The sequence below is a fragment of the Blennius ocellaris genome, assembly GCF_963422515.1.
Source record: "Blennius ocellaris genome assembly, chromosome: 23".
In the NCBI taxonomy this organism is placed as follows: Eukaryota; Metazoa; Chordata; class Actinopteri; order Blenniiformes; family Blenniidae; genus Blennius; species Blennius ocellaris.
In genome coordinates, this window is record NC_137672.1 from 13,102,902 (window position 1) to 13,129,093 (window position 26,192).

Genomic DNA, 26,192 nt, shown 5'->3' on the forward strand with positions numbered 1-26,192 from the left:
CAGAAGGTAATCAAATGAGAACCACATAAAACAAAAGAAAATTGAGTATGTATATATATATATATATATATATATATATATATATATATATATATATATATATATATATGTGTATATATATATACATATATATATATACACACACACACACACACACTCAATTTTATATGTGTATGTATATATATACACACATACACACACATAAACTGATTGCTTCAGAAAAAAAATCAATAAAAAAATGGGGTAACTTTTTTACAATCATGAAAAACACGTTAAAAATGTATTTTACACTGGTTGTATAAGCAAAAACACTGATTGAGAAACTTTAGAAACCGAGAAAACTATACATGGTTTACTGCCCCCCTTAAAATAACTTAAAAAAAGACATTTGTTCACATGCTCCCTCAAAATGAGCAATCAGACACATCTTTTTTTCTTTTTTACAATCATATCATGTCTTCTAAACATCATGTAGGTGTACAATATGCTTTACAGTATTGTAATTACTACAGATCGACATTCTGAATTAAGAAATTTTCTCCGCATTTTTAAAAAAGGCTGCGTTTTACAGTGCATAGCTGTAACAAATAAAGAACTTCGATATGTACATAAAATAAAAATATTCCTTTTTATAGTATTTGTAAATACACGGCTACATTTCTCCTTAAAATGTAGACGATGATGTTACCTAGAGAATTTTATCTTCAAGATACAATTCCCTATACTATTGTTTGTAATGTAACACCAGATCCAAACACCAGATTTCAAAGAAAGAAGAGAGAAAATCAACAGCAAAAGAAAAACAAAATCTTGCTGAACAAGCTGCATGTTTTCACCCCCAAAGACGTGTGGGCATTGTAGTGCTTGGAGACTCCCAAAAAAAAAAAAAATGATGAAAGTTTTTTTTTTCTTCTTCTTCCTTCACTGATGGTTGTACAGCAGTAGTAGAGGTGCACCAAACTTGTGCACCAGATTCTGAGGGTTCACTGGCTTTCCCAGAATGCAATGTCTCTTCCCAGCTCTTCAGCAGCTATGTTCATGTAAACTTCATTTTTGATATATTCATTTATATTGATATAGGTCTATAGACTTAATCTTATATACTCTATGACAGAGCGTAAAACTTGTGGTAGTCTCGTCGTCAAAGGAGCGAGAAACAACAGTGAGGTATCAGAAGTCCCTCTTTGCGGCGGACTGCGGGCGCCACTGAGCTGGTTACCTTCTCAGGCTGCGCTGGGCCTCCCTCAGCAAGCTGTCAAAATCCAAGGAGTCATACTTGCTTTTTGTGGAGGCCGGGTCAAAGTCGTCCGAATGAGAGTCTGAAACGGGGACAAGAAGAATCGCCAGTTAGTGCTGTCGCATCAATACTGCACGGTCACGTGTCGCTCCGGTGTTAATAAGGCAGTTTCTCTGCATCTTGGTTAAAGTACAACATTTACACAACACATCAGGAATACAGTGAAAACTGGACATAATGTACAAGTTAATACAAAACCTGATGTATACCTTCAGTCAGATGCAAGGTAAAGTTTTACCAGGTGTGTTACATGCCACACTGCTTCATGGCTGCCTGCAGTAAACAGTTAAAAAAAAAAAAAAAATGTCTCAACCTATAACCACACGATCCAGTCCCAAAGAATTTAAGCCTGAAAGGAAAGAGCAATGTCCTTTTTTTTCCCCCTTCACAGAGGCAACAAGCCTGTCCATCTCTCGAACGTCCTGTTTTTCTCGATCAACCTGATAATACATAAAGACCATCTTATCTGTGCCGACAGACAGCTTCACAAATGGGGCCCCCAAAGGGCCCAGCAAGCACACTCCAAGAGCTTTGAGAAATGGGAATGACCGCGCCAGCGAAGAGACGGCGGTTGTGATCTAATGCAGTGGCCGAGGGCTGGATTGTGTCACGCTGCACACCTTGAGGGATGAAAAATACCCAGGTGTTCTACTTAAAACTAATGGAAAGTGTCTCTGGGAAGAAAAAAAAAGGAGTTGAAGATAGGAAGGGGTTTGGATACGACACTATTAAAAGAGTCCTCCTCCTCTCCATCTCTTTATCCGCAGCTATCAATATAGGGACAATCAAAATAGCCCGTTTCTTGACAAAGAGGCGGTCGAATGAAGGCCTTTCCATTTCAGTAGACTGATTAGTCAATCTCAGTATAATGTCTGTCCTCAAGGCTTCAGGATTAGCAACTGTTTCTCTGTGTGTCATGGACTCTTCTGAAGGGCTGATGGCTTCAAGCATGTGCTTTGAAATTGTAAAGTAACTGCTTCATTTACTCGGAAAAGTGCTCTTTTTCTCTAAAGTGACCCTCTGACCCTCGTGTGGCGGAGTATTTTAGATTCCTGACCTCATCTTACATGTCATCTTCAAAGAGGAGACGTGCTCCATTGTGGATGTGCAATATTTAACATAATGGGGCAGATCTCACTTACATTTCACCACGGATGACTTGAATTGTTGTCGTCTTTATGACGGCACGAAAGTGCATATTCTTTCCCCCATATGTCAAAAATAGGACATCACTGCAAAAGTGGAGGCCTTGATTTCACTGATAACGTGAATTATTTATCAAATGCGTCATTCAACCTTCTACTGTGTCCATTCCTGTTTGAGATTCCTGTTTAAGATTTTTGTATCGGACTGATATAGGAACTGCGTGCTCGCTCCGAAGAGTCACTTTTGTCAGATACATTTTGCTACACCGCATCTCCTCCGACTCCCCACACACGCAGTCCAGACGCAGGACGTGCGCGGCGGCAAAAGAATCCAGCGAGCTCGCAGATTGGCCCTTCCCTTTATGTAAATGACTGGCTCCTAACGTGTCACATCGAGGCTGCACCTTGTTTCAGCGCCACAACAGCTGGCAACAGATGGGCCAACTCTCGCGGGAGGAGGGAGGGTTGCTGGGACTTAACCTTTCTCCCACCTTCCTCTTTTTTAACTGGTCTCTTTTCTTGTTATTCCCCCCCCCCCCTCGCTTGATAATGTCGTCTCTAGTCCCGCTTTTAAAGGGATTCCCACACCCCCGCACATGCACGCATCGGCACGTGGAAGACTCGCCAAGCACACAGCTGCGCACATGCTTTTAAGGGCCATCATTCCTTCTAATGCCTTGCTTTTCATGTCAACAAAGTAGGAAGATACATCCCGAATCTTTATGAGTAATGGAGTCTGCTGCGTTGTTTTTTTCTCTTTTCTTCCTAAGATACGGCTGCGACTCGCAGTGAGGGAATTCAAGCTCTATTCTTGGCATGTTCACAAACTGACCTCTGAACCCTTGTTCACCCTTTTGAGCCCAACGGACACATTCAAGGCCGCAGGAATTGTTATCAGGACAGAGATGGGGATGTTTTTGATCTGGTAGCATCACTCAAGGCTTTCCCCCCCCCCCTCCCATTGTCGTTGTCCCCTTCTCCTCCCCTTTATTTCTTTTCACTGACAGTCTCCCAGCCACTCAAATATACTGCATGACTGCAGGGGGCTGATGGAGTGAACAACAAAACTGCACTTACCCAAGTCTGTGTAATGTGATTTGCAGAACTGCTTTTGTCCGCCGAAGCACAGCTCGAACTGGGGCTCGTTTGACCTGCGTAAGGTGTGTCCGTTTTCAAGGGCGGCAAAGGCGTCACAAGTGTAGCGGTACGTGATGAAGCCAAAATTGTCCCTGGTCAAGAATAGAAAATGATACGTCAGAGTGTTGCTGTGGGGCAACAATTACTGAACAGGGGGCCCTGTCTGAGATGACGATCATGCTATTTATATGCAAAGGAGAATCGATAGAAGTGCATCTTTGGGGCCTAGAAGTAGAAGAATCAAGAGGACTGCAGGAGCTTTGACTTTTTTTTCCCTCTCTCTTTTGCTTAAAAGTTTTGCAGCTACAGCAGGGGATTCATGTCCACAAACTAAAATCAGAAAAAGCCTGCTATCCCCCCCCCCCCCCCCCCCCCCATGCGCTAATACCAGACTACAGTATACGTGCACAGAAAGTCCTTGGGTCTTACCCGTCATCCCTCAAGTTCACTGCACATTCTTCAATTTCGCCAAAGACTTCAAAGCGGCGCTTCAACTCTGTCCGGGTGCAGTCGGACCTCAGTCGCCCCACATATACCACCCGTCTCTCCTCCTGCTCGTTAAGAGGAAAGACAGAGCGGAGGAAAAGAGATTAAAAGGGGGAGTGTGTTTTTTTTCCACCTTTCCCCTCTCTTTCACAGAACTCTAATGAATTGGTCTTGATCACTCCTGTGGATACTGCCGCTGACTTTGGGCCCCCGCTTTTGTCCCTCTCCGCCGTCTGCCTGTTGTGTTCCTCTGTGATTGGTTCGGCTCGCTTCCCCTTATCTGATTGAGTTGCCGTTTGGAAGCACCTTCAATCTACCTCGCCACCACAATTCCTCTTTCTCTCTGCAACTCATCAACCGGAGGCAGGGTGATTTTTATCAAATGATGCCATGTCTTAAGTTTGGGGCTTGTGTCGTCTTTTTCTGAAGTCTAAAAATAAAGCAGTGGGGGTGACTCAGCTATATGTCACAAAAGCCTGCTTCCACGCCATGGCTCAGGAGTCGAGCCCACAATGCACATCCAACTTGGCATGGGCCGCTACATGAGAGGTGAGTTAATAATATAAGGAGATTCATATCCAAGGCAGAGCGAGTGTTAGAAGCAGCAGCAGTCAGCCACAGGGCAAAAAAAAAAAAAACCTGATTTCCTTGAACTTCAGAGGACAAGAGGGTCAAAGTGGAATAATTTAGGTACGCACTGCACTGGGCTGCAATTATGGCTTTAGAATAGTTTAATTGCATCTGCTAATCAAATAATACAATGAAAGCCGGGGGCTATAGCATATCACTACTATTATTTATTTATTCATTTTGCCACTGGAAGGGCAAGTCCACTGAGGCCCTGAGAAGTCCTGCATGCTGTCTGGAGGGCAGCAGTCACACACATGTAAATCAGCTGCCTGGTGCTCAACACAAAGTTGACCTTTGCTCGTTTGACTCATAACTGGAAAAAAATACAGATTAACCACAGATGACTGTTTTATGTTTTTTTTTCCAAGCTCTCTTTATTGCTTACGTTTGAGACAACAACAAAAAAAAGTATTTGCTGAATTCAGGTTTTAGTTGCTGACAACTGATAAATAGGTGGTCTTTTGTTGATGGCACCCCGAGGGCTCGCCTGTGCGAGTGTGGATGCGAAGCAGAGAGACAGAGAGAGCGACAGACGTACAAACGCATGCGGAAACTGTCTCGCACGCCCGGCCTTCCAAACCCCGTTTGACAGCTTGAGCTTCGCCGCTCGTAATTGTTTGTCTCTCCATCTCTGAAAATATATGCACGCAGAGCCACGTCTGCATTACTGCATCATTTAATGTGTGCTTTATCAACGGGTGGTAGCGGCGTTGCCCTGCTGGAAACCTGAGTAATTTCACACTGAGACAAGGAGAGAGGAGATAAGAAAGCAATGCGATAGTCACTGCATCTGACTGAATTCTGAAACAGATAGCAGAAGGAGGGGGAGATCTTAACAGCATCAGTGGCCATTTCCCTCTTTTTTTTTTTTTGTTGAATCCTTTTCCTCTTCTCGCTCTCCTAGTTTCTGTTTTTCACTATTTTAACATTTTACCCCTGTGGTGTGATTAATAAGAGTCGACAGTGTTTCCAGACGGCTGAGATGTTAAAAATACACAACCCAGAGATAAAGAGGAAGGGCCTGTCGCCTGAATCATTCAGGAACTCACTTTGTATGTATTCTTTCGGCAGAGAAACACTGTGGCACATGGCACTGGGCTGCTAGAGGCAGTCTCATCCTCAGTAATCTGTGTGTGTCTGTGGGAGGATTCTGTGTGTGGTGCCACAGCAGTGATTACATGTTGTGTTTTATCAGTGTCGGTGCAGAAAGACGCAAAGTCAAATATATATATATATATATACATATATATATATATATATATATTTTTTTTTTTTTTATAAAAATGCACAACAGTGAAGAGAATATCCTGTGTAGTTCAGTGTCAGTTGACTCACTATCGCTTTTTGCTTTTGCCTCTCTCTCTGCTCGGCCCTTTCAAACTCCCGCTTCTCATAGTCCCGGCGGTACTCCTCCCTCTTCAGCCTCTCGTGCTGGTACTCCTCGTAGCTGTCATACCTGTGAGGAAAAAGACACACAATATTACCATCCTCTGCCTCCGCTGAACCCACAATTCCTAGTTGACGCTTGATGAAGAGCAATTGCCAGTTTTCATCAAGAAGAAGTTGCCTGTTTTCCTTGCCCCTGACGGCTGAGGTGGGGAGGAAAAAAAAGAAAAGAAAGATGGACATGTTAATAAGATGTATTTCCACCAATGCAATGATGACGGTGCTCGCAGGGAAGGCCCGCGGGAGTGCCGGCGAGCAGCGCGGTTGGGGAGCCGGGCAGCTGCAACTGTCAGCACAACTTCACATGTCATTACTTTCTGCTTAGTTAGGGCTTCATCAAGAAGGAAAGTGCAACTTTCTCCCCCACCCTCGACCGGCACAAGACGTGTCCGTTAAGTTTTCGACTGATGAGCGACTCTCGGGCTTGTCGGGTGTCATTAGGCACGTGGGTGCCAAATCAGCTCGGAGCACTGAGCTGGTGTCACTCTCTCTCACTCTCTCTCTCTGCCGTGCCAGTACTTCCCTGCATATGAAATGTTCCCCTCTGCAGTGGCTCACGGAAAACTACAGAGGCACTAAGTTGAATAAGCATCTTCATACAGCTGTAAGCATCAACTCACGAGTGCAGTTTAAATGTGCATTAGTGCAATTAGGGATTGTTTTGACACTCGTCCGCTGAAACATGATCAATTAAACACATTTGCCCTGAATGTTTGTCACAGGGACCCCAAGTATATGGGACACGGCAGCAGTCTTGCTGTGAAAAAGGGAAACACAAAGAACTCAAACAATGTCTGATTGGTGAAAAGAACTACTTCCTTTCTGTGAGATTTTTTTTTTTCAATGATCCTTCCATGCATTAGGAAGTCTTCAGAACTTTATCAGACAGAACAAACATTTGTCCTAACCTGCAGAATGTGACTGAACCAAGGCTAATAATGCGTAACAAACTGCAAACTGGGTAAATAATTAATTGAAAACAATCACCTTGGCCTGCGGCTGAGAGGAGATCGAGGCAGAGGGTGGGGGCTCTTGTGAGTTCTGGTACGAAAAGCATTCAGATCCATGTTCTGACGAGACCTTCAGGGGGGGGAAAAAATACAGAATTTTAGTCTGGCAACACATAGTTCTTTACTTTTACTGGTTAGTTTGTGTTTGTCTTTATTAACCCAATGGTTTCTTTTAGATATGCTTGTAATGCACAAAGTGTCGATCCTACCACGTATCCACACACTGACCACATCATTAGATACATTTGAAGAAGCCATACTGATCTGGTCCAACATCTGGATAATGAATCCAGCAATTCACTTTATTCAGTTAATTAATACTTTCTGTGCAAAGATAAAGTTACATTTTTGCTTTCGGTCATCTTTGAGACTTAAATTTTGAAGCTGTGGAAAGATAATTCTGTTTGATTCCGGCCTCAGTGGTCTTTCTATGTGGAGTTTGGATGTTTACGTGAACGTGTGGTGTGTCGTTGTCTGTCTCTTAATGTTTGCCCAGTGATGGACTGGTGACCCGTCCATGGTGTACCTGCATTTCACATGTTGTCAACTGGGATCGGCTCCAGCCACCCTGCATTCCTGAGTTGAACAAATCAGAGGAAGCTACACCTTTATATTCTTGACTTATTTTTAAGCTTATCAAGTCATGCAGATTTTATGATGATAATTGATGTTCAGTTTTTCTCTGTATCACCAGAGAGGCTTAAGTTTAACTACATTTTAGGCGCTATCTGCTGTGGTGTTCAACTGGCTTACAGATGTGTCTTCAATAATTTGCCGCTTGTATGAACAGTATATTAATGTTAATTCTCAAACTAAGTAGAAATATCTCCTCATGGGGCAACTAAAACAACTTTAAAACAACGTTAATTTCTGAATGCAATTTTAAAATCTATAGATCTGACCTCTTTAAATGAGTGAATTACACATAAAGGTCTCATGAATTTGTATCTGCCTCATCTTAATCCAACCCACTACCACAGAAAATGTGCGTGATTTGCTGCAGAACTTTTTTTTCCCACACACCTGAGGTAGCATATACATGCACCTGCTATCTATTTTGTATGAAGAAGTGGTCAATAGTTTAGGCCCGAGTGGCCTGACTGTAGAGCTTGTACCCCCACACTCCTTCAGCTTCTGATGCTTAATTATTGAAGAACTGCTGAAGAAGGAAGACCTGAATAATGGAAGGAGAGAAGTTTTGGGAAGCTCAGTGAAGCAAAGGGACGCTCGTTTGGAGAGATGGAGGATCTTACACTGTGAAACTTGAAACGGTGACGAGGGATTTTGAGAATTATTTTGCTGAGATTTTGTTTGTCTTTTCTTACATGAAAATATAATGAGCTTCTTGTTCTGTCACTCTCAAAATTCAGTCCCTATCCAGCATTTTCAGAAAGCTTGTCAGTGTCAGGTTTTGATTGAATGCCTGCAAGAAGCTGTTACTGTATAATTTGTGAGCACAAGTTGGTGAGGAGTGAAGAACAAGAGCCTCCACAGAATAAAGTGACTGTGTTGGCTCTGCGGAGTAAGCTGACCTTTCAGTAATCATGCAAACAAACTGAGGAGCTGCAGTGGGGTCCTACTCTATGAGGCACTCCTGGATTACAGCTGACAAACACCATTTATTCACATCCTTCTTCAGTAACTACAGTTAGTCTCTGTTCAACCAAAAAAGGAAAAAAAAAAACCCACAACAGAAACCCTCTCGTCTCTGATCAAAGGGAAGCATGGGAAATGTAGTTCTCACAGAGAGCTATGATGATAGGAGTCTTTTTTGAGAGGGGTTTTGAGACTACATTCCCACAGACTGGATTTGGCTTTCATCTCTGGGGATGTAAAAGAGGAGGGTTTGCCACTCAGTAAAAACAACAGCTGCCGCTTAAAACAATAGCCCCAGCATCAAACACAAAACGGGAGTGTGCAAAGGGAGTGAGCGAAGGGGGGAGTAGTGTTAGAAAGACACTCAAATAAAGCTCTCTGTGCAGAGATGAAAACGTGCACTGTTCAAAAGTCTACTGCCTCTGGCACCTTTTATGTTTTCTTTTTTTTGGTCCAGTGTGTGTTGGTTTGGGGTCGACTGCACCGCTCACCCAATTTTTGTCCCCATTGTCAGTTCAAATCAAAGTGTCACCTGGTTTAAAAGAATAATTTGGTTTGTCTGACAAGTGATGTGGTCTGAATCCCTTTCAGCACAGATTATCAGGAGGCTGAGGGCTTGTGTTAAAGGCCAGGCTGTGGCCTCTGAGAAGCAGCTCCTCAGATGTGCTTTTGTGACCACATTGCAAATCACTATCTTTCTCAATGACTGCACTGGAAGGAAGTCATTGAAGTCACAAGAAGAGTGTTGATATTGTTTAACAATGAAGATAGTGGCATATTTTTTTCAGACCAGACAGTGTGGAGTGGGTGTGAATGTCAGATCAAAAGCCTCAGATGCCACATTCTGTAAAACTGTGGGGGAAAGGGGTTTCCGGTGCTATGGGACCATCTGACATGCAGTTTGGACAGATCATAAATTTCCCTTAAGTGTCCGCGGGGTCTATCCTGTTTAACACCAGCTCCGTCAACTGATCAGGCTGGTTTTGCACTTTTATGTCAGACCCCCCGCCAGCTTCAATCCCTGTTTAAACTGCAAGCCTGGAGTGCCGCCCAGCTTCAGTAAAACCAAGTGTCTGCTCTATGTGTGTGTAAGAAAGAGCGAGAGCGAGTTAACTCACCAGGAGGAGGGGTGTCTGTCAGGTGAGCTGGAGAGAGAACGCCTACGATATCGTGAAGAGGAGCTGCGGGAACCAGAGTGGGAACGAGAACGAGAGCGGGACCCGCTGCTGGTCCAGCAGAACGGTCTGCTGGGTGACAGGAGGAGAGAGGAGGGTGGGGAGATGGAGCCTCGTGAAGGGGAGCAGCTGGATGGAGGGGAACAGGAGGGAGAGCAGGGGGCGCAGTCAAAAAGTAGGTCCAGAGGGGTTCCCTCCCACGGGTAGAGGAAACGACTTTCACGGCCTTCATCCAGCTCAAGCTCATCGTGGAAGGGCAGAAACCCAGGGTGCAGGTAGCTGGAGCTGGGTAGCCTCTGGGAGTCATCCTCTCTGCCCTTGAGGGACTGAGGGGCGGGAGTTTTGTTAGGTTTGCTGCATGGTTCTCGCTCTTGGCCACCCTTGGTATAGAGGGTTTTTAATGGGTGGCCAAAGTGCTTATTGAGTTCTTCTCGGATTTCCTGGTCACACAGGAGCTTCCGGCTGGTGGCAGATGGATGTTGTTGGTCCCTGTCAGTGATGGATTCTTGTGAAGGGATGTGAGTAGTGTGGGTGAGGGTGTGCTCTCCTGGCCCCTTTACCCGGCCTGCTTCTTCATCCACAGGGGCAAAATTCTCCTGTTTGGCCAAAGGACCAGGTGAGGCTGATGATGGAGAACAAGAAGATGATGAAGAGGATGGCGGCATGGCTGAGTCCTTACATTCGACATGCCTTTTCTCCACTTTGCCCGCAGTAGGCATGGGAGCAGCGGTGGCACCTGAGGTGAATGTCATTTCCACAGCTGTAGTCATGGTAACAGTGGCTGTGCCCCCATCCTTCTTAGTGCTGGCTGATGCCTGGCAATAGTCGTGGTCACTGTAGCCACGAGGTGTGGCTCGCTTGTTGCCGCCAACACTGTGATGCTCCTCAAGGCCGCCCCCCACTGCGTGTTGAGTGACGGAGTAAGGGAGGGCGGTGGACGCTTTGCTCAGCTGGGCATAAAGCTCAGTCTGTTCAGGACCCTTCCTGGTGGGGCCCCCGCCTGAGGCACCTGAGGCCGGGGCCAGAGCGCTGGGGCCCAACTCACTCAGCCTGGCTCTTTTGCATGTCAAGGCCGAGGAGGAACATGAAGACAACTTGGTTTTGAGAGATGCTTTGAAAGGATTCTCTTGACTGGCTTTGTGTGGGGGCGTGGTAGGTGGTGTCAGACCTGCATGGGGAGGGAGAGACAGAGGTTGGGTGGAGGTGATGAAGTGGAAAGCAGAAGCATAATGCAAACCTCCCTCTCCTCTCTCCTGACACTCATCTATAAACTCCCCAGTCAGTTTATGGACGGTGGACACAGATACATGCTTGATTAAAATATTCACTTTCACTTGGCCTAATCCTGATTCCTGTTTTATTGCAATCTTGACAGATTAATGTAATGCTTGATGTAACTTAATATGGCAGTGTTGTAATACGGATGACTTGCCATTTTTCCCCCCATCTGACCTTGAAAAGATCCCTTTTCATGAAAACATACCACATAACTCTGCAGAGAGAGAGTGTAATGCTTCCGATAGAAAAAAAATTAAGTAAATGTATCATGTCTCACACAAACGGTACAGCAGACAATTCAATGAAGTTAAAGCTAATGGCTTTTTGTGAGCCGCTTTTTGTGAGCCGCTCTAAAAGAATTATTGCACATAACATCACAACTCCTGAAATACATGTTAGCAATGTCTGCCATGGCAAGGAAACATTGGAGGTACTAGTGGATGCGTTGACAATCTCTTCAGATGGCATGTTCCTACTGCTCGCATCCCCCCACCCACCTCCCATCTCTTTCCCTCGCCTCCTACAGATTTACAACCAGACAGATGGCAGTTATATGGGAAGTCCTGAGATGAGCCCACTTTATAGCATTGTTAATGCACTCACACAAACAGCAGCCACCATTACTCTCATTCTCTCTTTCCTCATCCTCTTTTAGCCTTTCTTCTTTTGTTTAGTCTGGTATCCTCTACTCCTTCCTATTTTCCCGTCTGCTGTCTTCCCCTGATCAACCTCTCATCTCTCCCTATCTGTTGATCTGCATCTTTTCCCATTTCTGTCTCACACAGAACAAACGTGCCCACACACCCGGGCGCTAACAGTCTCTCACTGGAGTCAAACTCTGGCACTTTGAAACACCTACGCTCTCCCCTTCTCTATGCCATTCTTATAATGCACGTCATTCTTCCCTTTCTGGTGAATTGCACCAAATGAAAGCTATTAGTATCAAATCTAGTTAGAATATGTACCAGAACAGCAGCCTGGGAACGATACTGCAGGAGTCTGATACATAAATGTGCAAGTTTGGAAAATTGCGAGCTATATTTGGGGTGCCTCATCCATTTCCAGCTTATCATCCTATTTATTATCTGGATGCGTCTGTAAGTAGGAGTGCAATCGCCCACACCCCTCCGTACCCCCTATCCCTCTCTTCTGTCTCTCAGTTCTGATAGTACTCCAGACATGTATGCATTAAGCCAATTAAAACCCTTTTGAAAGGGAGAAAAGAAGGATGAGAGAGAGGGAGAGTAGATGCTACACAATGCCTGAAGAACTTCTGTTTCACCAATGAAGCACCATCTGTCCAAAACAACGTGCGCACAGGGTCATAAACTAGAAGCCATTAGCAATGGAGGTGAAATAAATCAGAATTAGATATATTTGTGCCTCTCAGTCAAACGTGCTAGTGATTGATGATCTGCAGACACCATCACCAATCATGCAGACTCTGGAGAGAAAATGGTGAGAGTGAGCGAGACAGTAAAAAAAGACTAAAAAAAAAAAAAAAAAAAGGTAAATTGCGAGGAGGCCTCGGAGCGAATAACAACTCCGAGCTTAAAGAGTTGATCCGGCAGTAAGCTATGCAAATAGCAACACACAGACCACCCCTGTGTCATGAGATACAGTAATTAAAGACAACACAGCAGCACAGGGTAAATCTATTAGCTTGACAGAGATTAGGCCTGAACAGTCAGATCCCAGGGGACCTTCCTGCCTTTTGTAGCCTTGACTGTACCTCTCTGCAAAGGGTCAAGTAAACAGACAGCGAAACGTTTCAGTTATTCACTCCCCACCGTCATATGACATAATGATACGAGCAATCAAGCATATCTTTCTTTCAAATAGCATTACAACTATCACTACAACTACAAATCATTATAAAGGCATGATATAAGAGCTTACTGGTATCAATTCAATGAAAATTACATCAGTGCTTGGTCGTTCTGTTGTAAAAGTGGAAGGTGGTTCCACCCACCTGGCCGGTTTCCACCTGATTATCAGTAAGCTGCTATTATCTCAGCTGTAGTGGAATGTTACTCTAAACCTGCAAAGGACACATGACTCAAACTTGCAATCATACGCCTCTGCTTTTACTGAGATCTGAATGTGTCCGTTTAATAGATCACAAGACACTAAAGCTAACCTCTAATCACAGAAGGCGGGCCTCAGTAACCCTTGAGCTTGCTAATATTCAATCCTTAATGCAGCTGAATTGCGCAGGATGTTAAAGTCAGGTGAAGGGCTGTGTTTGACCAGGCTTGTAAAACGGACGCGGTGGATCAGAACGGACCCACAGATTTGGCCACAGGTCAACAGACTCACCCACGTGCAGTAAAATAGGACCAAATATTAACTGTGCTTGATTGCCCCAGAGCTGAGGGAGCCCTGTTCTTTCCCTTTGTTTGGTCTTAACAGGCATCCTCTGACCCTGAAGGCAGATCTACAAATAAATGGTTAAAAAACACTTTAACAACTGTCACACACGTGGACACAAGCAATGCCTCTCAGGGTTTTGAATTAAGTAAAAAGTGGTGGGAGCAGCAGACATGGTGTGTTTGAGGATCATTTCCCCAGCTGGTAAATGAGTACCCAAAAGAGCCTGTGCCACATCACAAAGCACGGGAGGCTAAAGGGCAGCTATTTTTTTTTTTTTTTACCTGAGCCGATTAGTCTTAACTGAATGCAGTGCCTTCACAAACACTGTAATTCCAATCTCTGATAACCCCCGCGTTAATGTTGTAGCATTTGGTCACATTTTTTTCAATGCTGTCTGGTGAATGTCATTCACATATGGTTTTTTTTGCTGGTGTAGTTAATTACAACGTAATAACACATCAGTATGAATCACGTAACGATTCAGAAACAACCACACACCGGAAGCCTTTTCACCACAGCATCCTCTCACATGTCTGATCTGAATGCCTGTATGTATCAGGACAAGACATTATTACTATGATCACATAAATCTGCATCACACAGCAAAAACCATTAAAACACCAACACTGCCATTTCATTTTATTCCTGGGATGTGTCTACTAAGTAAGCTGTCTGTCAGAGATTTGATTGAGGGAAAAGGCATATTAACCCTTCAGTAACAAAGAAAGAGGGGGTTGCTAATAAACCCTGAAGAGATTGGAAAGCCTAATCAATACGTCGACACATAAAAGTGATTTCCTATGGCTTCACCTTGAACCTTGAACTGTGATGGAATGATTATGATGTTGACCCATTACTGACGGCAACAGGCTAGTGAGAATTAGTGTGGCCAGTCATTTTTTTTTAATTATAATTGGAAAAGCAAGCTTACCTGGGGTTCCAGCAATCTCCACGCTTAATGTGCGTTCAATGGTTTTGTTCTCAAACGGTGATCCCTTGTGGTCACTGCAAGACAAAAATAAAGGTATACAATTTTACCTTCCACGTGAAAGGAATGTTTTGAATGCTTTTGTGAATTAAGAAATGGAAATGAGTCACAAGAATGCCTCAACTTGGATTCAAGTCTATATAGTTTGCTCTGTCTTTGTCTCTGTCTTTAGTTTGCTTTTGCCTTTTGCCTAGAATAATGTGAAAAAACTCCACACACTTACTTTGGAGACTCTGGGGTCAAAGGAAGTGGCAAGGTGGTTGGTTTGGCTGCAGAACACAAAGGAGCACGGGTAATTATTGATCTAGGTATGACACTCAGGGCAGAAGAGAACAGGTCCACATTCTGCAACAATTAATCTCAGATTGGCTCAACAAATGCAATTATTACTACAAAAACACTCATTCCTGGTTAGAAAGTATGTCTATTGACACTATTGTACAAAACATATGATTTTGGATTGACCCCATTTTAACAATTTGATCTCTTAGACTAGACTGTTCACTCTGTGAGGCAGGATGAAGTGATGATACGGGTTTCACAGGTGTCTAGACATAGACAGACCGTGCTCAAGACAACGACAAACAAATCGAAATGGAATAAGGACATACAGAGACAATGCCACAAACAAGACACATGACAGTGGGTGAGCCCCTCCTTTGACAATAAAGTCATTATTGCATGCACCAACAGCAGAGGAGGAGAAAAAAAACAGAAAGGAAGAAAGGAGAGTCAAGGAAGCTTGTGCAGTTGCCCGAGGCTCTGGCCGACTTGTGCTCCAGCTAAGAGAATGTGGCTTTAGTAGCACGACGCTAAAGAGCAGCATCCGGGCTCTGGGTCTAAATGTACAGATTCAGCACATTCAGCTCAATCAGCCAAAGATGGTTCAAGGGTTGACTTGTGAATACAAGAAGTACAGTAGCAAGACAAGGCTTGTCCATTTTCCCACCCCCTCCTTTTATTTTTGGTTTATTAAAAAAAATAGAGCATTTTGTCTCTTTTAAATTGGAAAAAAAATGCCTTTGGGTCTAGCAAAAAGCAATGGCGAGCAGGCTGTTTGCTGTCACTGTTGTTTAAGCCCTCAAAATGATGGTTAGACTCAAATTAGATTGGTGGTTAGTTGTGAAATCAAACTTGGAAGTGGTTAGAGCAGGAGAGGGAGAAAAGAGAGCAGAGATAAGGCCAGTGGGGGGGATGCAGTCATGATTACCTAACAACGGGTGGCCCTGGTCATCGGGGTGCTCGCTGAGTGCCTGCATGTGTGGGTGCCCTTTCCCATGTATGATGCAGGGAGGGTTGGGCTCTGCAATGCTAGTATCTGGGAGGAGCGGGCTTGGTGGGCCCTGTGTGAGCACCGCTGTTGGGCTGCCCATGACATGGTCATCATCATCATCAACAACACCGTCATCATCATCATCATGGTCAACATCCTCCCCAAAGTCCCACTGGTTCGGCCACCCCAGCTCTAGTCCAAAGCCCAGGTCTAGCCCTGGATCTGACTGGTTAACCCAGCTGTCCAGGTCTAAGGTGAAAGGTGACAACAGGGGCTTTGAGTCAAGCGGTTCGGCCTGACTTACTCCCTGGTTTTTGTGATCAGTGGTCACTCTGAACTCGTCTTCTTCGACCTCAGCCTGGACTGGCCTTTCAGATCTCTTACCTGCTAATTTGCTCTTAGTGCTGCGTAAAGGGGTAATCTTGGGTAGGAGCAGTTGGGCTCGATACTGAGCGGGCCTCTGTTTGGAGGTGAGCAGCTGGCTAAGTAAAGGGTGCCCCGGCTTCTCGTCTCTTTTCTTTATAGTCACTGTGATGTGTCTATGTGGTGTGCGGCTGGCACCACTGCTGTTACTACGGCCTTGCCTGCCAAAGCCCTTACTAGCCTGAGTGGCGCCCGCAGCCTCTCGGCAATGCTCACAGCTGTGACTCACCTCTCTGGGAGGGAGGGAATAAGAATGCATATACCTAATAAACCTAGCGGCGGCCAGGCGGCCCACATCGCCTGGCGGCCTTCCTTCTTCACTGGGCGGCCCGTGCTCCAGTTTGGGGCGGGCATGGCCGCAGGTGGAGCTCCTGTGGCCAACAGGGATAGAAGCACCCTCCGAGTCCTCAACCCCGTCATCGAGAGTGCAACGCGGCCACTTCCCAGCCCCAACACCAGCCATAATACACTCGCCTGCAGCCCGGCTCTCACCTCGCTGGTGATGCTGCGGCGGCGGCGGCTGCTGCTGTTGTTGCTGTTGTTGTTGTTGGTGAGATGGCACGGCTGACTTCTTCTTGGAGGTGGTAGAGGAGGAGGAGGAGGTAGAGGAAAGGGAGGAGAACGAGGAGGTGGATGACGAGGACGGTGAAGAAGAGGAGGAAGAGGCACCGAGACCCAAGCCACTCTTGTCCCTGGTGCTGGTGCCCCCCCAGGCGCTCTTGGCATCACTGGCTTTGGTGTGGAGAAGGATGTCATCGGTGGCTGTTAGATATTTCAGCAGCTCAGTGCAAGGCCGCCTCACCGGGCGGTTCTGTTGGCTGGAGCCCCCTCTTGATTTGCCATTCCAGGGGCTCTCCGTCTGTTTAAAAAAATAATAGAGAGAATTACAGAGTTTGTTGAAATAAAAAGTTTGACTGACTGTTGTGAGTACAGTCCAGCTGATTCAATTGTGAGAAATGTCAAGTATTTTATTTGGCAAAAAAAAATAAAAGCAAAGAATAGTCGGTGCCACGGAGAGGCTAAGAGTGACTCAAACAGCCAGAGCACAGTCGTTGCCCAACTGTCTGGGAGGCGATGGTGGGGAGTGCCGTCCACCCATCATCTTAATTGCGTGGCCCCCCCAAGCACCACCGCGCCACTCTGTACGCACACCATGTCCTCCGGGAGTCCTCATTCGCTCTGCTCCAGAAATGGATGACTCAAAGGCACAGTATGAAAATAGACTCCATGAGGAAGGTTGACGCACTGCATGTGCAAACATTGTTTGGCGGGCACACACAAATCTGTCTGTGTTGTGTTTACTCAACAACATGATCAGATGCAAACAGTTTTTACATATCGTGGATTTTCAGCAGTGGACAAATCAGAGTCAATTGATTCTTCATCTATGAGCGTGAATTGTTTATGACACCGACACTGATCCTACATTATTCCACAATCTGACATGTAAGAGGAATCGCATATTTAATTTGGTCACATTCGCAAAGTTATGATACTCACATGGAGAGATTATTAAATCCTAATCAACCCTTCCCTCGCTGAAGAAAAAGTCTTCTCAGAGTGTTGAAATGAGAACATCAAGACTGACATTTTGATATTGTCGTCTCAAGACATCAAGGCGCCTGTCGCTGTTTTTTTTTCCCTTCTTTTTTTTGTTTTTTCAAAAGACACCATACCAAGGCGGATAAGTGGTGGAGCTAATGAGACAACGGTGCAGACGCCTCGCCTGGAAAGCCCAACAGCAATCAGCCTGTTTTCATTACGAGATGGCCCCCTGGGATTGTAGACTGCTAGAGCAGTAGTCTAACATCTTCTAAAGGCGGCCACCAAAACAAGAAAAATGTGAGAAGTCGGCAGAGAGAGAGAAAGAGAGAGAAAGAAAGAGAGACAGAGAAAGAGAGCAAGAGAGAAGACTGAGTAAGAATGGAATGAGAGAGATAAACAAAAGCTCAAAAAAAAAAAATTGTGTGTACAGGAACAAAATAAGTTCCAAGGCAATGCGTGTACTCAGTGTGTGTGTATGTGTGTCCCTACCTTGACGACGGCAGGTGGTGGTCTGATCCGGTGGTTGCTGCTGGCTGCATGGTTCTGTGCCTTGCCACCTGTGTATTGATTATAGCTGAGCTGGGAGTTTGCGGGTGCCAGAAGGAGCTTCTTCAGCTGCGAACAGACCCAAACAGAACCGGAGAGGTGAGAGAGGGAGAAGCGGGGAGTGAGCACGGGTTAAGCCAATAACTGCTTTCTTTCAATTAGACAGTCTGTGTTTCAAAAACATTCCATCAAAAGAGATTGATTCTTTGTAAGAGAGAAAAATCGCTGACATTTTAAAAGATGAAAATGTTTTTAGCAGGTTATAAGAGGTGACACAACGAGTCGAAGTTCTCTTTTTCTACTTCTGCAGGTGTTTTTGTGTACACACAACCTGCCTTTTACTAATGTGGTTGAATAAACACACGGGTATTTAGCTAAAGGTCATTTGGAAGGGACCAGCATGGAATAAAATGGACTATAATGTCACATAACATAACATTTTAGGTCAGTGCCATCAAAAACAATCAGATCATATGGTTATATGTATTAAAGAAAAGGTGAGGTGCCATCAAGAGGTATGCCTTTCTTGGTTATATGATGACTTTAGTAGAGGGAGACTAGTTTAGACCCACATGTGTCGAATTGATTGCAGGGCCTGTGGCACTGTGTCAACCATAGTTGGCCCCACTGCAGCACTTGTATCATTGAATTGGCGCCACAATAGCTTTGATAGTTTTTATTTATAATTAGCACCACACACGGATCCACTCCGGTTACTTCTATCCCCAAAGCATCTGTATGTTCTTACATTAGCATATTGTGGCCAAAAAAAAAAAAGACACTGTCGAACTTGAGCATGGCCAACTAAGAAGGCTAACAGAAAAAAGGCCACTTCTAAGAAGGCTATGGTTGACAGCCCAGTCATGCCCAAGTGTCTCATGCATGGTTTCCATTAACTGGCAGGCCTTTCCATTAATTGGCATAACCACAACATTGTACTCTGGGACCAGAAGTCATATCTGAGAGATATCATGTTTTGATTCTGTTGGTGGGAGTGGTGGTTGAGTATAGTGAGGGGAAAAAAAAAAAAAAAAGAGTCCTTGATGTTACCAAGGAAGGCTCCTCAGGCTCTGGGGTGCGTGGTGAGCCGTCAGGAGAAGAGGGACAGCTCTGGTCACTGGCATTGGTCACGTCCCCATCTGCCAGGGCCTCAAACGAAGGCAATCCGTCCTCATCCACCGGGATGCTGTCCAGGGTCTCTGTAAGCACTGCCAGCAAGTTGGCCTCATTTTCTTCATCTATCTTCTTAGAGAGGACAAGAGGGGGAAGACAGACAAAAAAAATAAATAAATAAATCGAGAGACAAGAAAAATAGGACATTTTAGTCAGAGGAAGTTGCTTCTTTCTTATTCTTTTGACTTCCACGGAAGTAAAGGTGGTGGGTGGATGTATGCATGCTTTCATTGTCAAGATAGTGGGAAGATTTTCCTCAATTTTTGGAGCCGCAGCGCTCACTCTATTTTGGCAACCTTTTAGAAAACAAAATTTTCCTCATGTGCATGTGAGTCAGGCCTGTCAGTCATATTTTAAGCATGCAGCTTACTGGACCAAAATAATATCTCCCTTCTAAAAACCCATTACCAGGGCTGACAAGTAGCAAGTATCGAGGGAGAATGGCAGTTGGGGGTGGGCTGTGGTATGGAGGAGATTTGTGGGGGTAAAAGGAAAACAACTGGATGAGTTTGTCTTTACTCTCTTTTCACCCGCAGAACTGAGAGACAATTGGTTTGCTTACTACAAGATGTGTTTGCTCACAATTCTTAGATAAGGAGAATTACGAGCCACCAATACAGAATACATGAGATATATTTAAAAGCGTTGGTGTGACAAACGATGCTTAGGGAGGAAGTTACCATCAACATTTTCTGATAAATAATGCTGGTTCTCTCCAATCGGCTCCTCTTTGATGTACTAGTGACGCTGTATGCTTGCTGCAGCTGGCTGTTTAATGGTGGAGATTATAACTATGTGCGAGAAATGAAGAGACGGAGAGCTGAGTATATAGAGATGGATGGAGAAAGTGAGCGAGGGATGAGCGCTGTCAGCTATCAACACTGGAGGTTTACTGGGGACAATAACTGTGTGTATGTCAAGAAAAACAACAAGAAAAGAGAGAATGTATATAAATAGATATTATGAGTGAGAGGAATGCAGCTTGCTTGACGAAAGAGCATGTGTGTCTGTGTGTGTGTATGCGTTTGCATGTGTATGCCGCTGTGCCGTTTAGTATTGACAACTGACAATAGGAACTGCAAGTTCCCGGGCCATGAAAGCCCAGGGGACTTTCAGACAGCGGAAAGATAAACAGTATCGTCACCCTGGGACGTTCTTCAGCCAGTCCAACATGAACAAATCCCTTTATGCACACAGCAGGATTATCATTGTGCGGCGACGGTGTGTGGCCATCGCTTTGCTGGGGGGGGGGGGGGGGGGGGGGTTGTACCAATGTCTCAAATACGAGCTCTGCACCTCACAAAACTCCTAATCCCACTCGTGTTTGTCTACCGCTCTGATTTACACATAATTATGCACCCCCCATTAATGGCACTTTTGGAGAAGATTTGGATTCACCAATGCGATAGCAGTCATTTTAGCGGTTCTCCCATCCAATTCTCATTTATAGATGACACAGATATCTTGGACGTTCAGTTAGCTAGCTAACAGTGAGGAAAACGATAATCTGATGCTCATTGAGTAGATTTTCTCCTAACAACATGAACACTCAGTCATTATTAAAAAATGATAAAGGGGACATATTTCACAGAGATAACACAGCATAGATTGGGGCCATGCCGCACTGGAAAGCAAATGCCTTGCAGGAAATTGCTCGGTATGAGGTGGCATGCTGTTTAATTACTTGCATGGAGCTTCAAATCCACTGTGCTGGAACCCTGTGCTATTGAAACGCTCACCGTCTTCCAGCATCCCAAGTTATTACTTGAGCATTAAGCAGGTAGGTATTAACGGCCGATAAAGCCAGAGCCTTGGCTTAGCCCAAACATACATCCTAGCATGAGAAATTGAAATTTAGCATCATTTTAGATGATCACAAATGAGCCTCTAATGAGCCAGCCATCTGTTCAGCTCCATGCTCATCAACTATCCAATCATCGCTGTACTTAGGCATTGCTTTATTCACCTCACTTCTCTTCTTCAAGCCTATGAATCTAGATTCTGTAGAAATTGCTGATTTACACTTTTATGTGGGACAGGTGCTATCAAATGCTGTCAGGACCATGCAGGCTTGTAATGGTTTGGAGGGGATTGGGAAATTATTGAGGCTGTGAAGAACTCAAATGCAGTTCAATCCTGTTTTCAAAACCTCCACCAATTGGTGAGCTTCCCCAGGCACACTGCATTCTCAAAAGATAGCCCAGAAGGGACTCTCATATTATGAAAGAGGCACTTGTAAAACCCTGAGTTGTGACGCAGTCGCTGCTGCGGCTCGGGAGGAGGCACTCATAGGCCAAGTAGGGATTTGAGAAACTGGGGTAAAGAGGAGACCTCAGTGATCATTTCAACCCACGAGAGAGAATGATCTAATACCCCTGTCCAGGAGGGCAAGCTTTTTTATGCCAGTTTAAGGAACCCTGTAACATGTGTTACGTTACAGGGTTCCTGCACCAAAGTCAACCTAACTCCGATAACTCTCTCGCCTCTTGTACACTGATAAACAAAACCTCTTTGAGAGTGGACCTGGGAGCTATGGCACCCAGAGGGCCTGCCACCAGGATAACCTGCCAACCTACTGCTGACCATGTCCACTTATATTGATTACTACAGCAGCTGCTGAGAGGAAAAGAGGACAGGAAGAACAAAGAGAGAGGAGAAAAATTGTCTCGGCGGGAGCACTTTCTTGCCCATCCCGCTTAATGGACCTCACCGAATTAAAGAGATCTTAACAATCCTGGGCTAATTGTGGGATCACAATATATTAACCCCGCTCCAATTCTAAAGGGTGCCATTTTGCTGCAGTTTTATTCCAAATGCTTCAATTAGCCATAAAACATGCTGGCAAGTGCTGGCAGAGCTTCTCTGCCCCCCTCCTTCAACTCAGCCTCCCCACATTGGAAAAAAGAAAGCCAACTCCAGTTGTTCATTATTAGGTGAGGCCCTTTTGTTATCAGGCAGGCTGTCTTTGAGATTGTCCTTGCCTTTAACTCTTTTATTGAGTTCTACAGAGCAACATTGTGTTCCAGGAGATACTATTCACACAGCTGATAACGGTAGGTGAAGGTGCTGTTTTAAACAAACACACACTTCTGAACACCGGGGCAAATAGCCAAATTAAATCTGCTAATTGCTTCTTGAGGATTCCAAGCTCCCGAGCAAATTTGCCAGAGATCAAATTTTAACGAGCTTTTTTTTTCCCCGCGCAATGCATCATTTACATGTTAAAAAGAACCAAATGTGTTGCAAGCGTGCCAGAATAATAGACCTGATCACTGAATAACACCAAGATGACGTTTCAGCAGGCTAAACAGCCCTGCTGTTACCCTCCACTGAGAGGCAGAACATGCAACAGACACTCTGGATGCGGGAAGATAAAATATCTCCTACTAAATGGGTCATCTGGCTTTTAAAGTACTGTTTATTCTCAGTGACTCTTTTTTTTTTGCACATTCTCGCCACAAATAGAGGAATGGTGACCAGTTAGCTCACGCTGAAAACGCTCAATATATTTGCCTCAAAATTGTGTGGTGGGATTAAATCTGTGCCTTGACAATTTAATTGCTTTACTTCATCTCAATCTTTTTTCTTCTTCTTCTTCTTTTTTTTCTTTTGCTTCTGTTCGCTGTTCTGTCAACATTTCAAACACATTCCCCCAGATGAGGTTAAACGACTCGCCAGACTTTCTAATCATGGCACAATCAAAAATTGTAGAGGGGGTGTACGTGCGTGTGGCAAGAAGGGTGGTGGTATCAAGTCATCACATCTTGACTCTGCCAAGAAAAGCAGTCTTGGATTTGATAAACAAATAATGTCATTCTGTGTTATTACCCCCGGCCCCCAGATTTCAGAGGAAATAAATCAAAGTCAGCCTCGCCGTTAAGGCGTTAGTCAGGCCTGACACGTCGGCCGGTCACACAGGCACAACATATGGCAGCGGGGAAGGAGGGAGGAAAGAAAGGCAGGGAGGGTGAGGTATGGTACAATGCATGGCGGGGAGACAAATCATGGCAGCCACCAGAGACGTCTGGTCATTTAGCATGAGCTTACTGAGATGGAGAGAGGGTGATTATGGCCTATACGAAGCGATGAAACCATACATAACACCGTTAAGTTCCTCTCCGTGTCTCTGCAAGTGAGGCAGCGGCCGGCACACTCTGATGGTGTTCCAAATCATAAAACTAAATGTTAAACCTCCATTGTGGTCAGGCCTGTGAATGGCTCACAACATGTAGCAGTGAACTGAAGGCTCTTGTCATTTTCCATGTGACTACAGAGTCAATAGAGCGTCTCGTTATTCTGAAACAATTTCCCTAGTAAATGATCCTGTGGAACAGATATTGTGGATCTGCATGTTGGGGGCACAAAATTGTCACTATGAACAGCCATTGTTGCACTTTTATATGCAACAACAGGATACATAGCCTTTCACTAATCGATTGTCGCCTTCAAAGATGCAACACACATTACGTATTTATTTTGTCTATGCGCCTGATTTTAAGCTTGTTCATTCTACTTAACTATAATACCATAACTGGACTGGGTGTGAATTCGCAGTGCTTCAACTTAAAAATAAAAATGGCTGCTCTTTGAAGAAAACAGAAAAGCTGTTGCATGAGTTGACTCTTTAGATTCCAGATGCCTGCCTCAGTTTCGAAGGCTTTGTGGGTTATAAATCAGAGAGGAAATGGTTCGTTCGGCCCATGAACGAGAGAGAGAGAGAGAGAGAGAGAGAGAGAGAGAGAGAGAGAGAGAGAGAGAGAGAGAGAGAGAGAGAGAGAGAGAGAGAGAGAGAGAGAGAGAGAGAGAGAGAGAGTTGAGACGATGCATCTCCTGGGAACCATTTGAGACTGTTACAGCACTATCAGATGAGTTGATGGGGAATAGGGAGAAGAAAAGAGATAGAGAGAAGAAAAGAGATAGCGAGTAGAGGATATATCTGGGTGTATGTGTGCTTGAGAGAAGGAGTGAGCCAAAGAGAAACAGAACTGTTGTTACACTTTCTGACACAAGCCAGATCCATTTCAGACACCTACCCAAGGTATGTAACCTTTCTATTGCGCTTCAAAAAAACTAAACAAAATCCAAAACAACCTGTCATACATCTGTTCAGACCCATCATGACATTTCTAAAGCACATACAATAAGATTTAAGATAGAAATTACCAAGTTGTAGAAATATAAACCCCAAACTTCTAAGCAAACAGTTAAAAATGCAAGCACTTGTCTTCATATCAGCTCCCACACATTCTCACACAGCTATCCAAATACAGAGAGGATCACAGGAGGTTTTGGGGGTGTCCTGGTGGAGCCCCCCCCCCCCCTCTCCCGGTCTATCGTCATGCCCTGAGCTGCTGGTGTTTTCCTATTCCAGCCGTCCAACAGATGGTCCAAGCAACCATTTGCTAACACCACCAAATCACACACCATCATAATGATTGGACACTCGCTCTTTTGTTTTGGCAGCTACTTCCCAATCGGCCTGGCACGAGGCAACACTGATTGCTGTGATTGCTCTGACTGTGCCTTGCTCTGACAGTCACAGCAGGAGGGGAGAAACACAGAGATTTGGAGGCTCAAATAAGGAATATTCAGCGAGATGCAGAGATGGGATGAAGAATGGTGCCTCCCTCCGCTTTTTTTCTCCTAATGGCATGCAAATAGCTATTTGCTTAAGTCGGCAGCTCTGAATGTGCACTACTAAGCAAGGGGCCTTTGAACCCACTGTTATACTGCTGATAATGTGCCGGAGGAACACAGAGAGGGGGACAGGCTGACTACAGAACAGCACTGAGAGTGTTTCTACTGTCCATCTTGCTGTCACATTTCCTGGCTGGAATATACGTCTGTCATCAGCAGTCAAGTGTCCTTATCAATGAAAGAATTACACACAGAGAGAAGCCTGGTCACTCTGATTTTGGCATTTACATAGATTTTGAAGGGGAGCAGAACGGGTGAGGATTTCTTGTTTTTCGCACAGAAGACTCAATGTTATTATCTGCTGCTGACACTACCTTTACACACACGCACACACACGCCTGCACTGTGCAGCTCCTGACCTTTCAGGCCCTGCCAAGCCCATCGAAGGGTTTGTGGCGTTTCATTTGTCATAGTAATGTCTTCCTCGGAGTGATGCCAGCGCGAGGAGAGCCAGGAGAGGGTGGACCAGATAGAGTGGTCCACAGCGTTTCAAACAATAGACACCTCGAGGTGTGTTTTTGTATCACTCTACTGCTGAACATCTCTGCGTGCATTTTTTTTTCTACGTATGACAGGGGAGCCAATATCACAAATTTATGGTAATTGAAATGGCAGAATCTTTTGGGGGGAAAATGCAGTCAATTTGATTCTGCAGCAAAAAAGGTCACCCTATTCAATTTGCACTCAATGCCATATGTGGTGCGACAGGGAAACACCTGAAAGCAAATGATCTTATCGAGGCCTCACAGGCTTCACCACTTACCCGCTGCATAAAAGCTATTTGCTGATTACTAAATAAACGCATTATCTTTTACCTTGATTTTTCAGTATGCGTGCGTGTCGTTTGTGGACCCAGGGAGAAGGCAGCACACTGCAGTGTGTGTGCCTCTTATCCGTGATGTGGCTTTGCGAGTGTGTTATCTGTGCGTTTTCTTTTTCAATCGCACACTTTGCCGTATGTGTATGGGCCGCAC

General features: G+C 44.8%; 1 protein-coding gene across 2 annotated transcripts in view; it reads right to left on the reverse strand.

Moving 5' to 3' along the window:
- Nucleotides 1–211: 211 nt before the first annotated feature.
- ppargc1a (peroxisome proliferator-activated receptor gamma, coactivator 1 alpha) overlaps nucleotides 212–26,192 on the reverse strand; it is a 36,214-nt gene continuing 10,233 nt past the window's right edge. Inside the window, exons 3-13 of one of the 2 annotated variants that reach the window (XM_080518873.1) lie at nucleotides 19,399–19,593; nucleotides 18,292–18,417; nucleotides 16,750–17,116; nucleotides 14,785–14,830; nucleotides 14,505–14,578; nucleotides 9,866–11,090; nucleotides 7,129–7,221; nucleotides 6,031–6,151; nucleotides 4,009–4,130; nucleotides 3,520–3,671; nucleotides 212–1,319 (exon numbers count right to left, since the gene is read on the reverse strand). In XM_080518873.1, coding sequence (XP_080374999.1) covers nucleotides 1,216–1,319; nucleotides 3,520–3,671; nucleotides 4,009–4,130; nucleotides 6,031–6,151; nucleotides 7,129–7,221; nucleotides 9,866–11,090; nucleotides 14,505–14,578; nucleotides 14,785–14,830; nucleotides 16,750–17,116; nucleotides 18,292–18,417; nucleotides 19,399–19,593 — 2,625 coding nt within the window. In that variant the 3' untranslated portion in view covers nucleotides 212–1,215. Of the gene's footprint in view, nucleotides 1,320–3,519; nucleotides 3,672–4,008; nucleotides 4,131–6,030; nucleotides 6,152–7,128; nucleotides 7,222–9,865; nucleotides 11,091–14,504; nucleotides 14,579–14,784; nucleotides 14,831–15,771; nucleotides 17,117–18,291; nucleotides 18,418–19,398; nucleotides 19,594–26,192 lie in introns of both variants that reach the window. The other variant, XM_080518872.1, reaches the window with a different exon arrangement.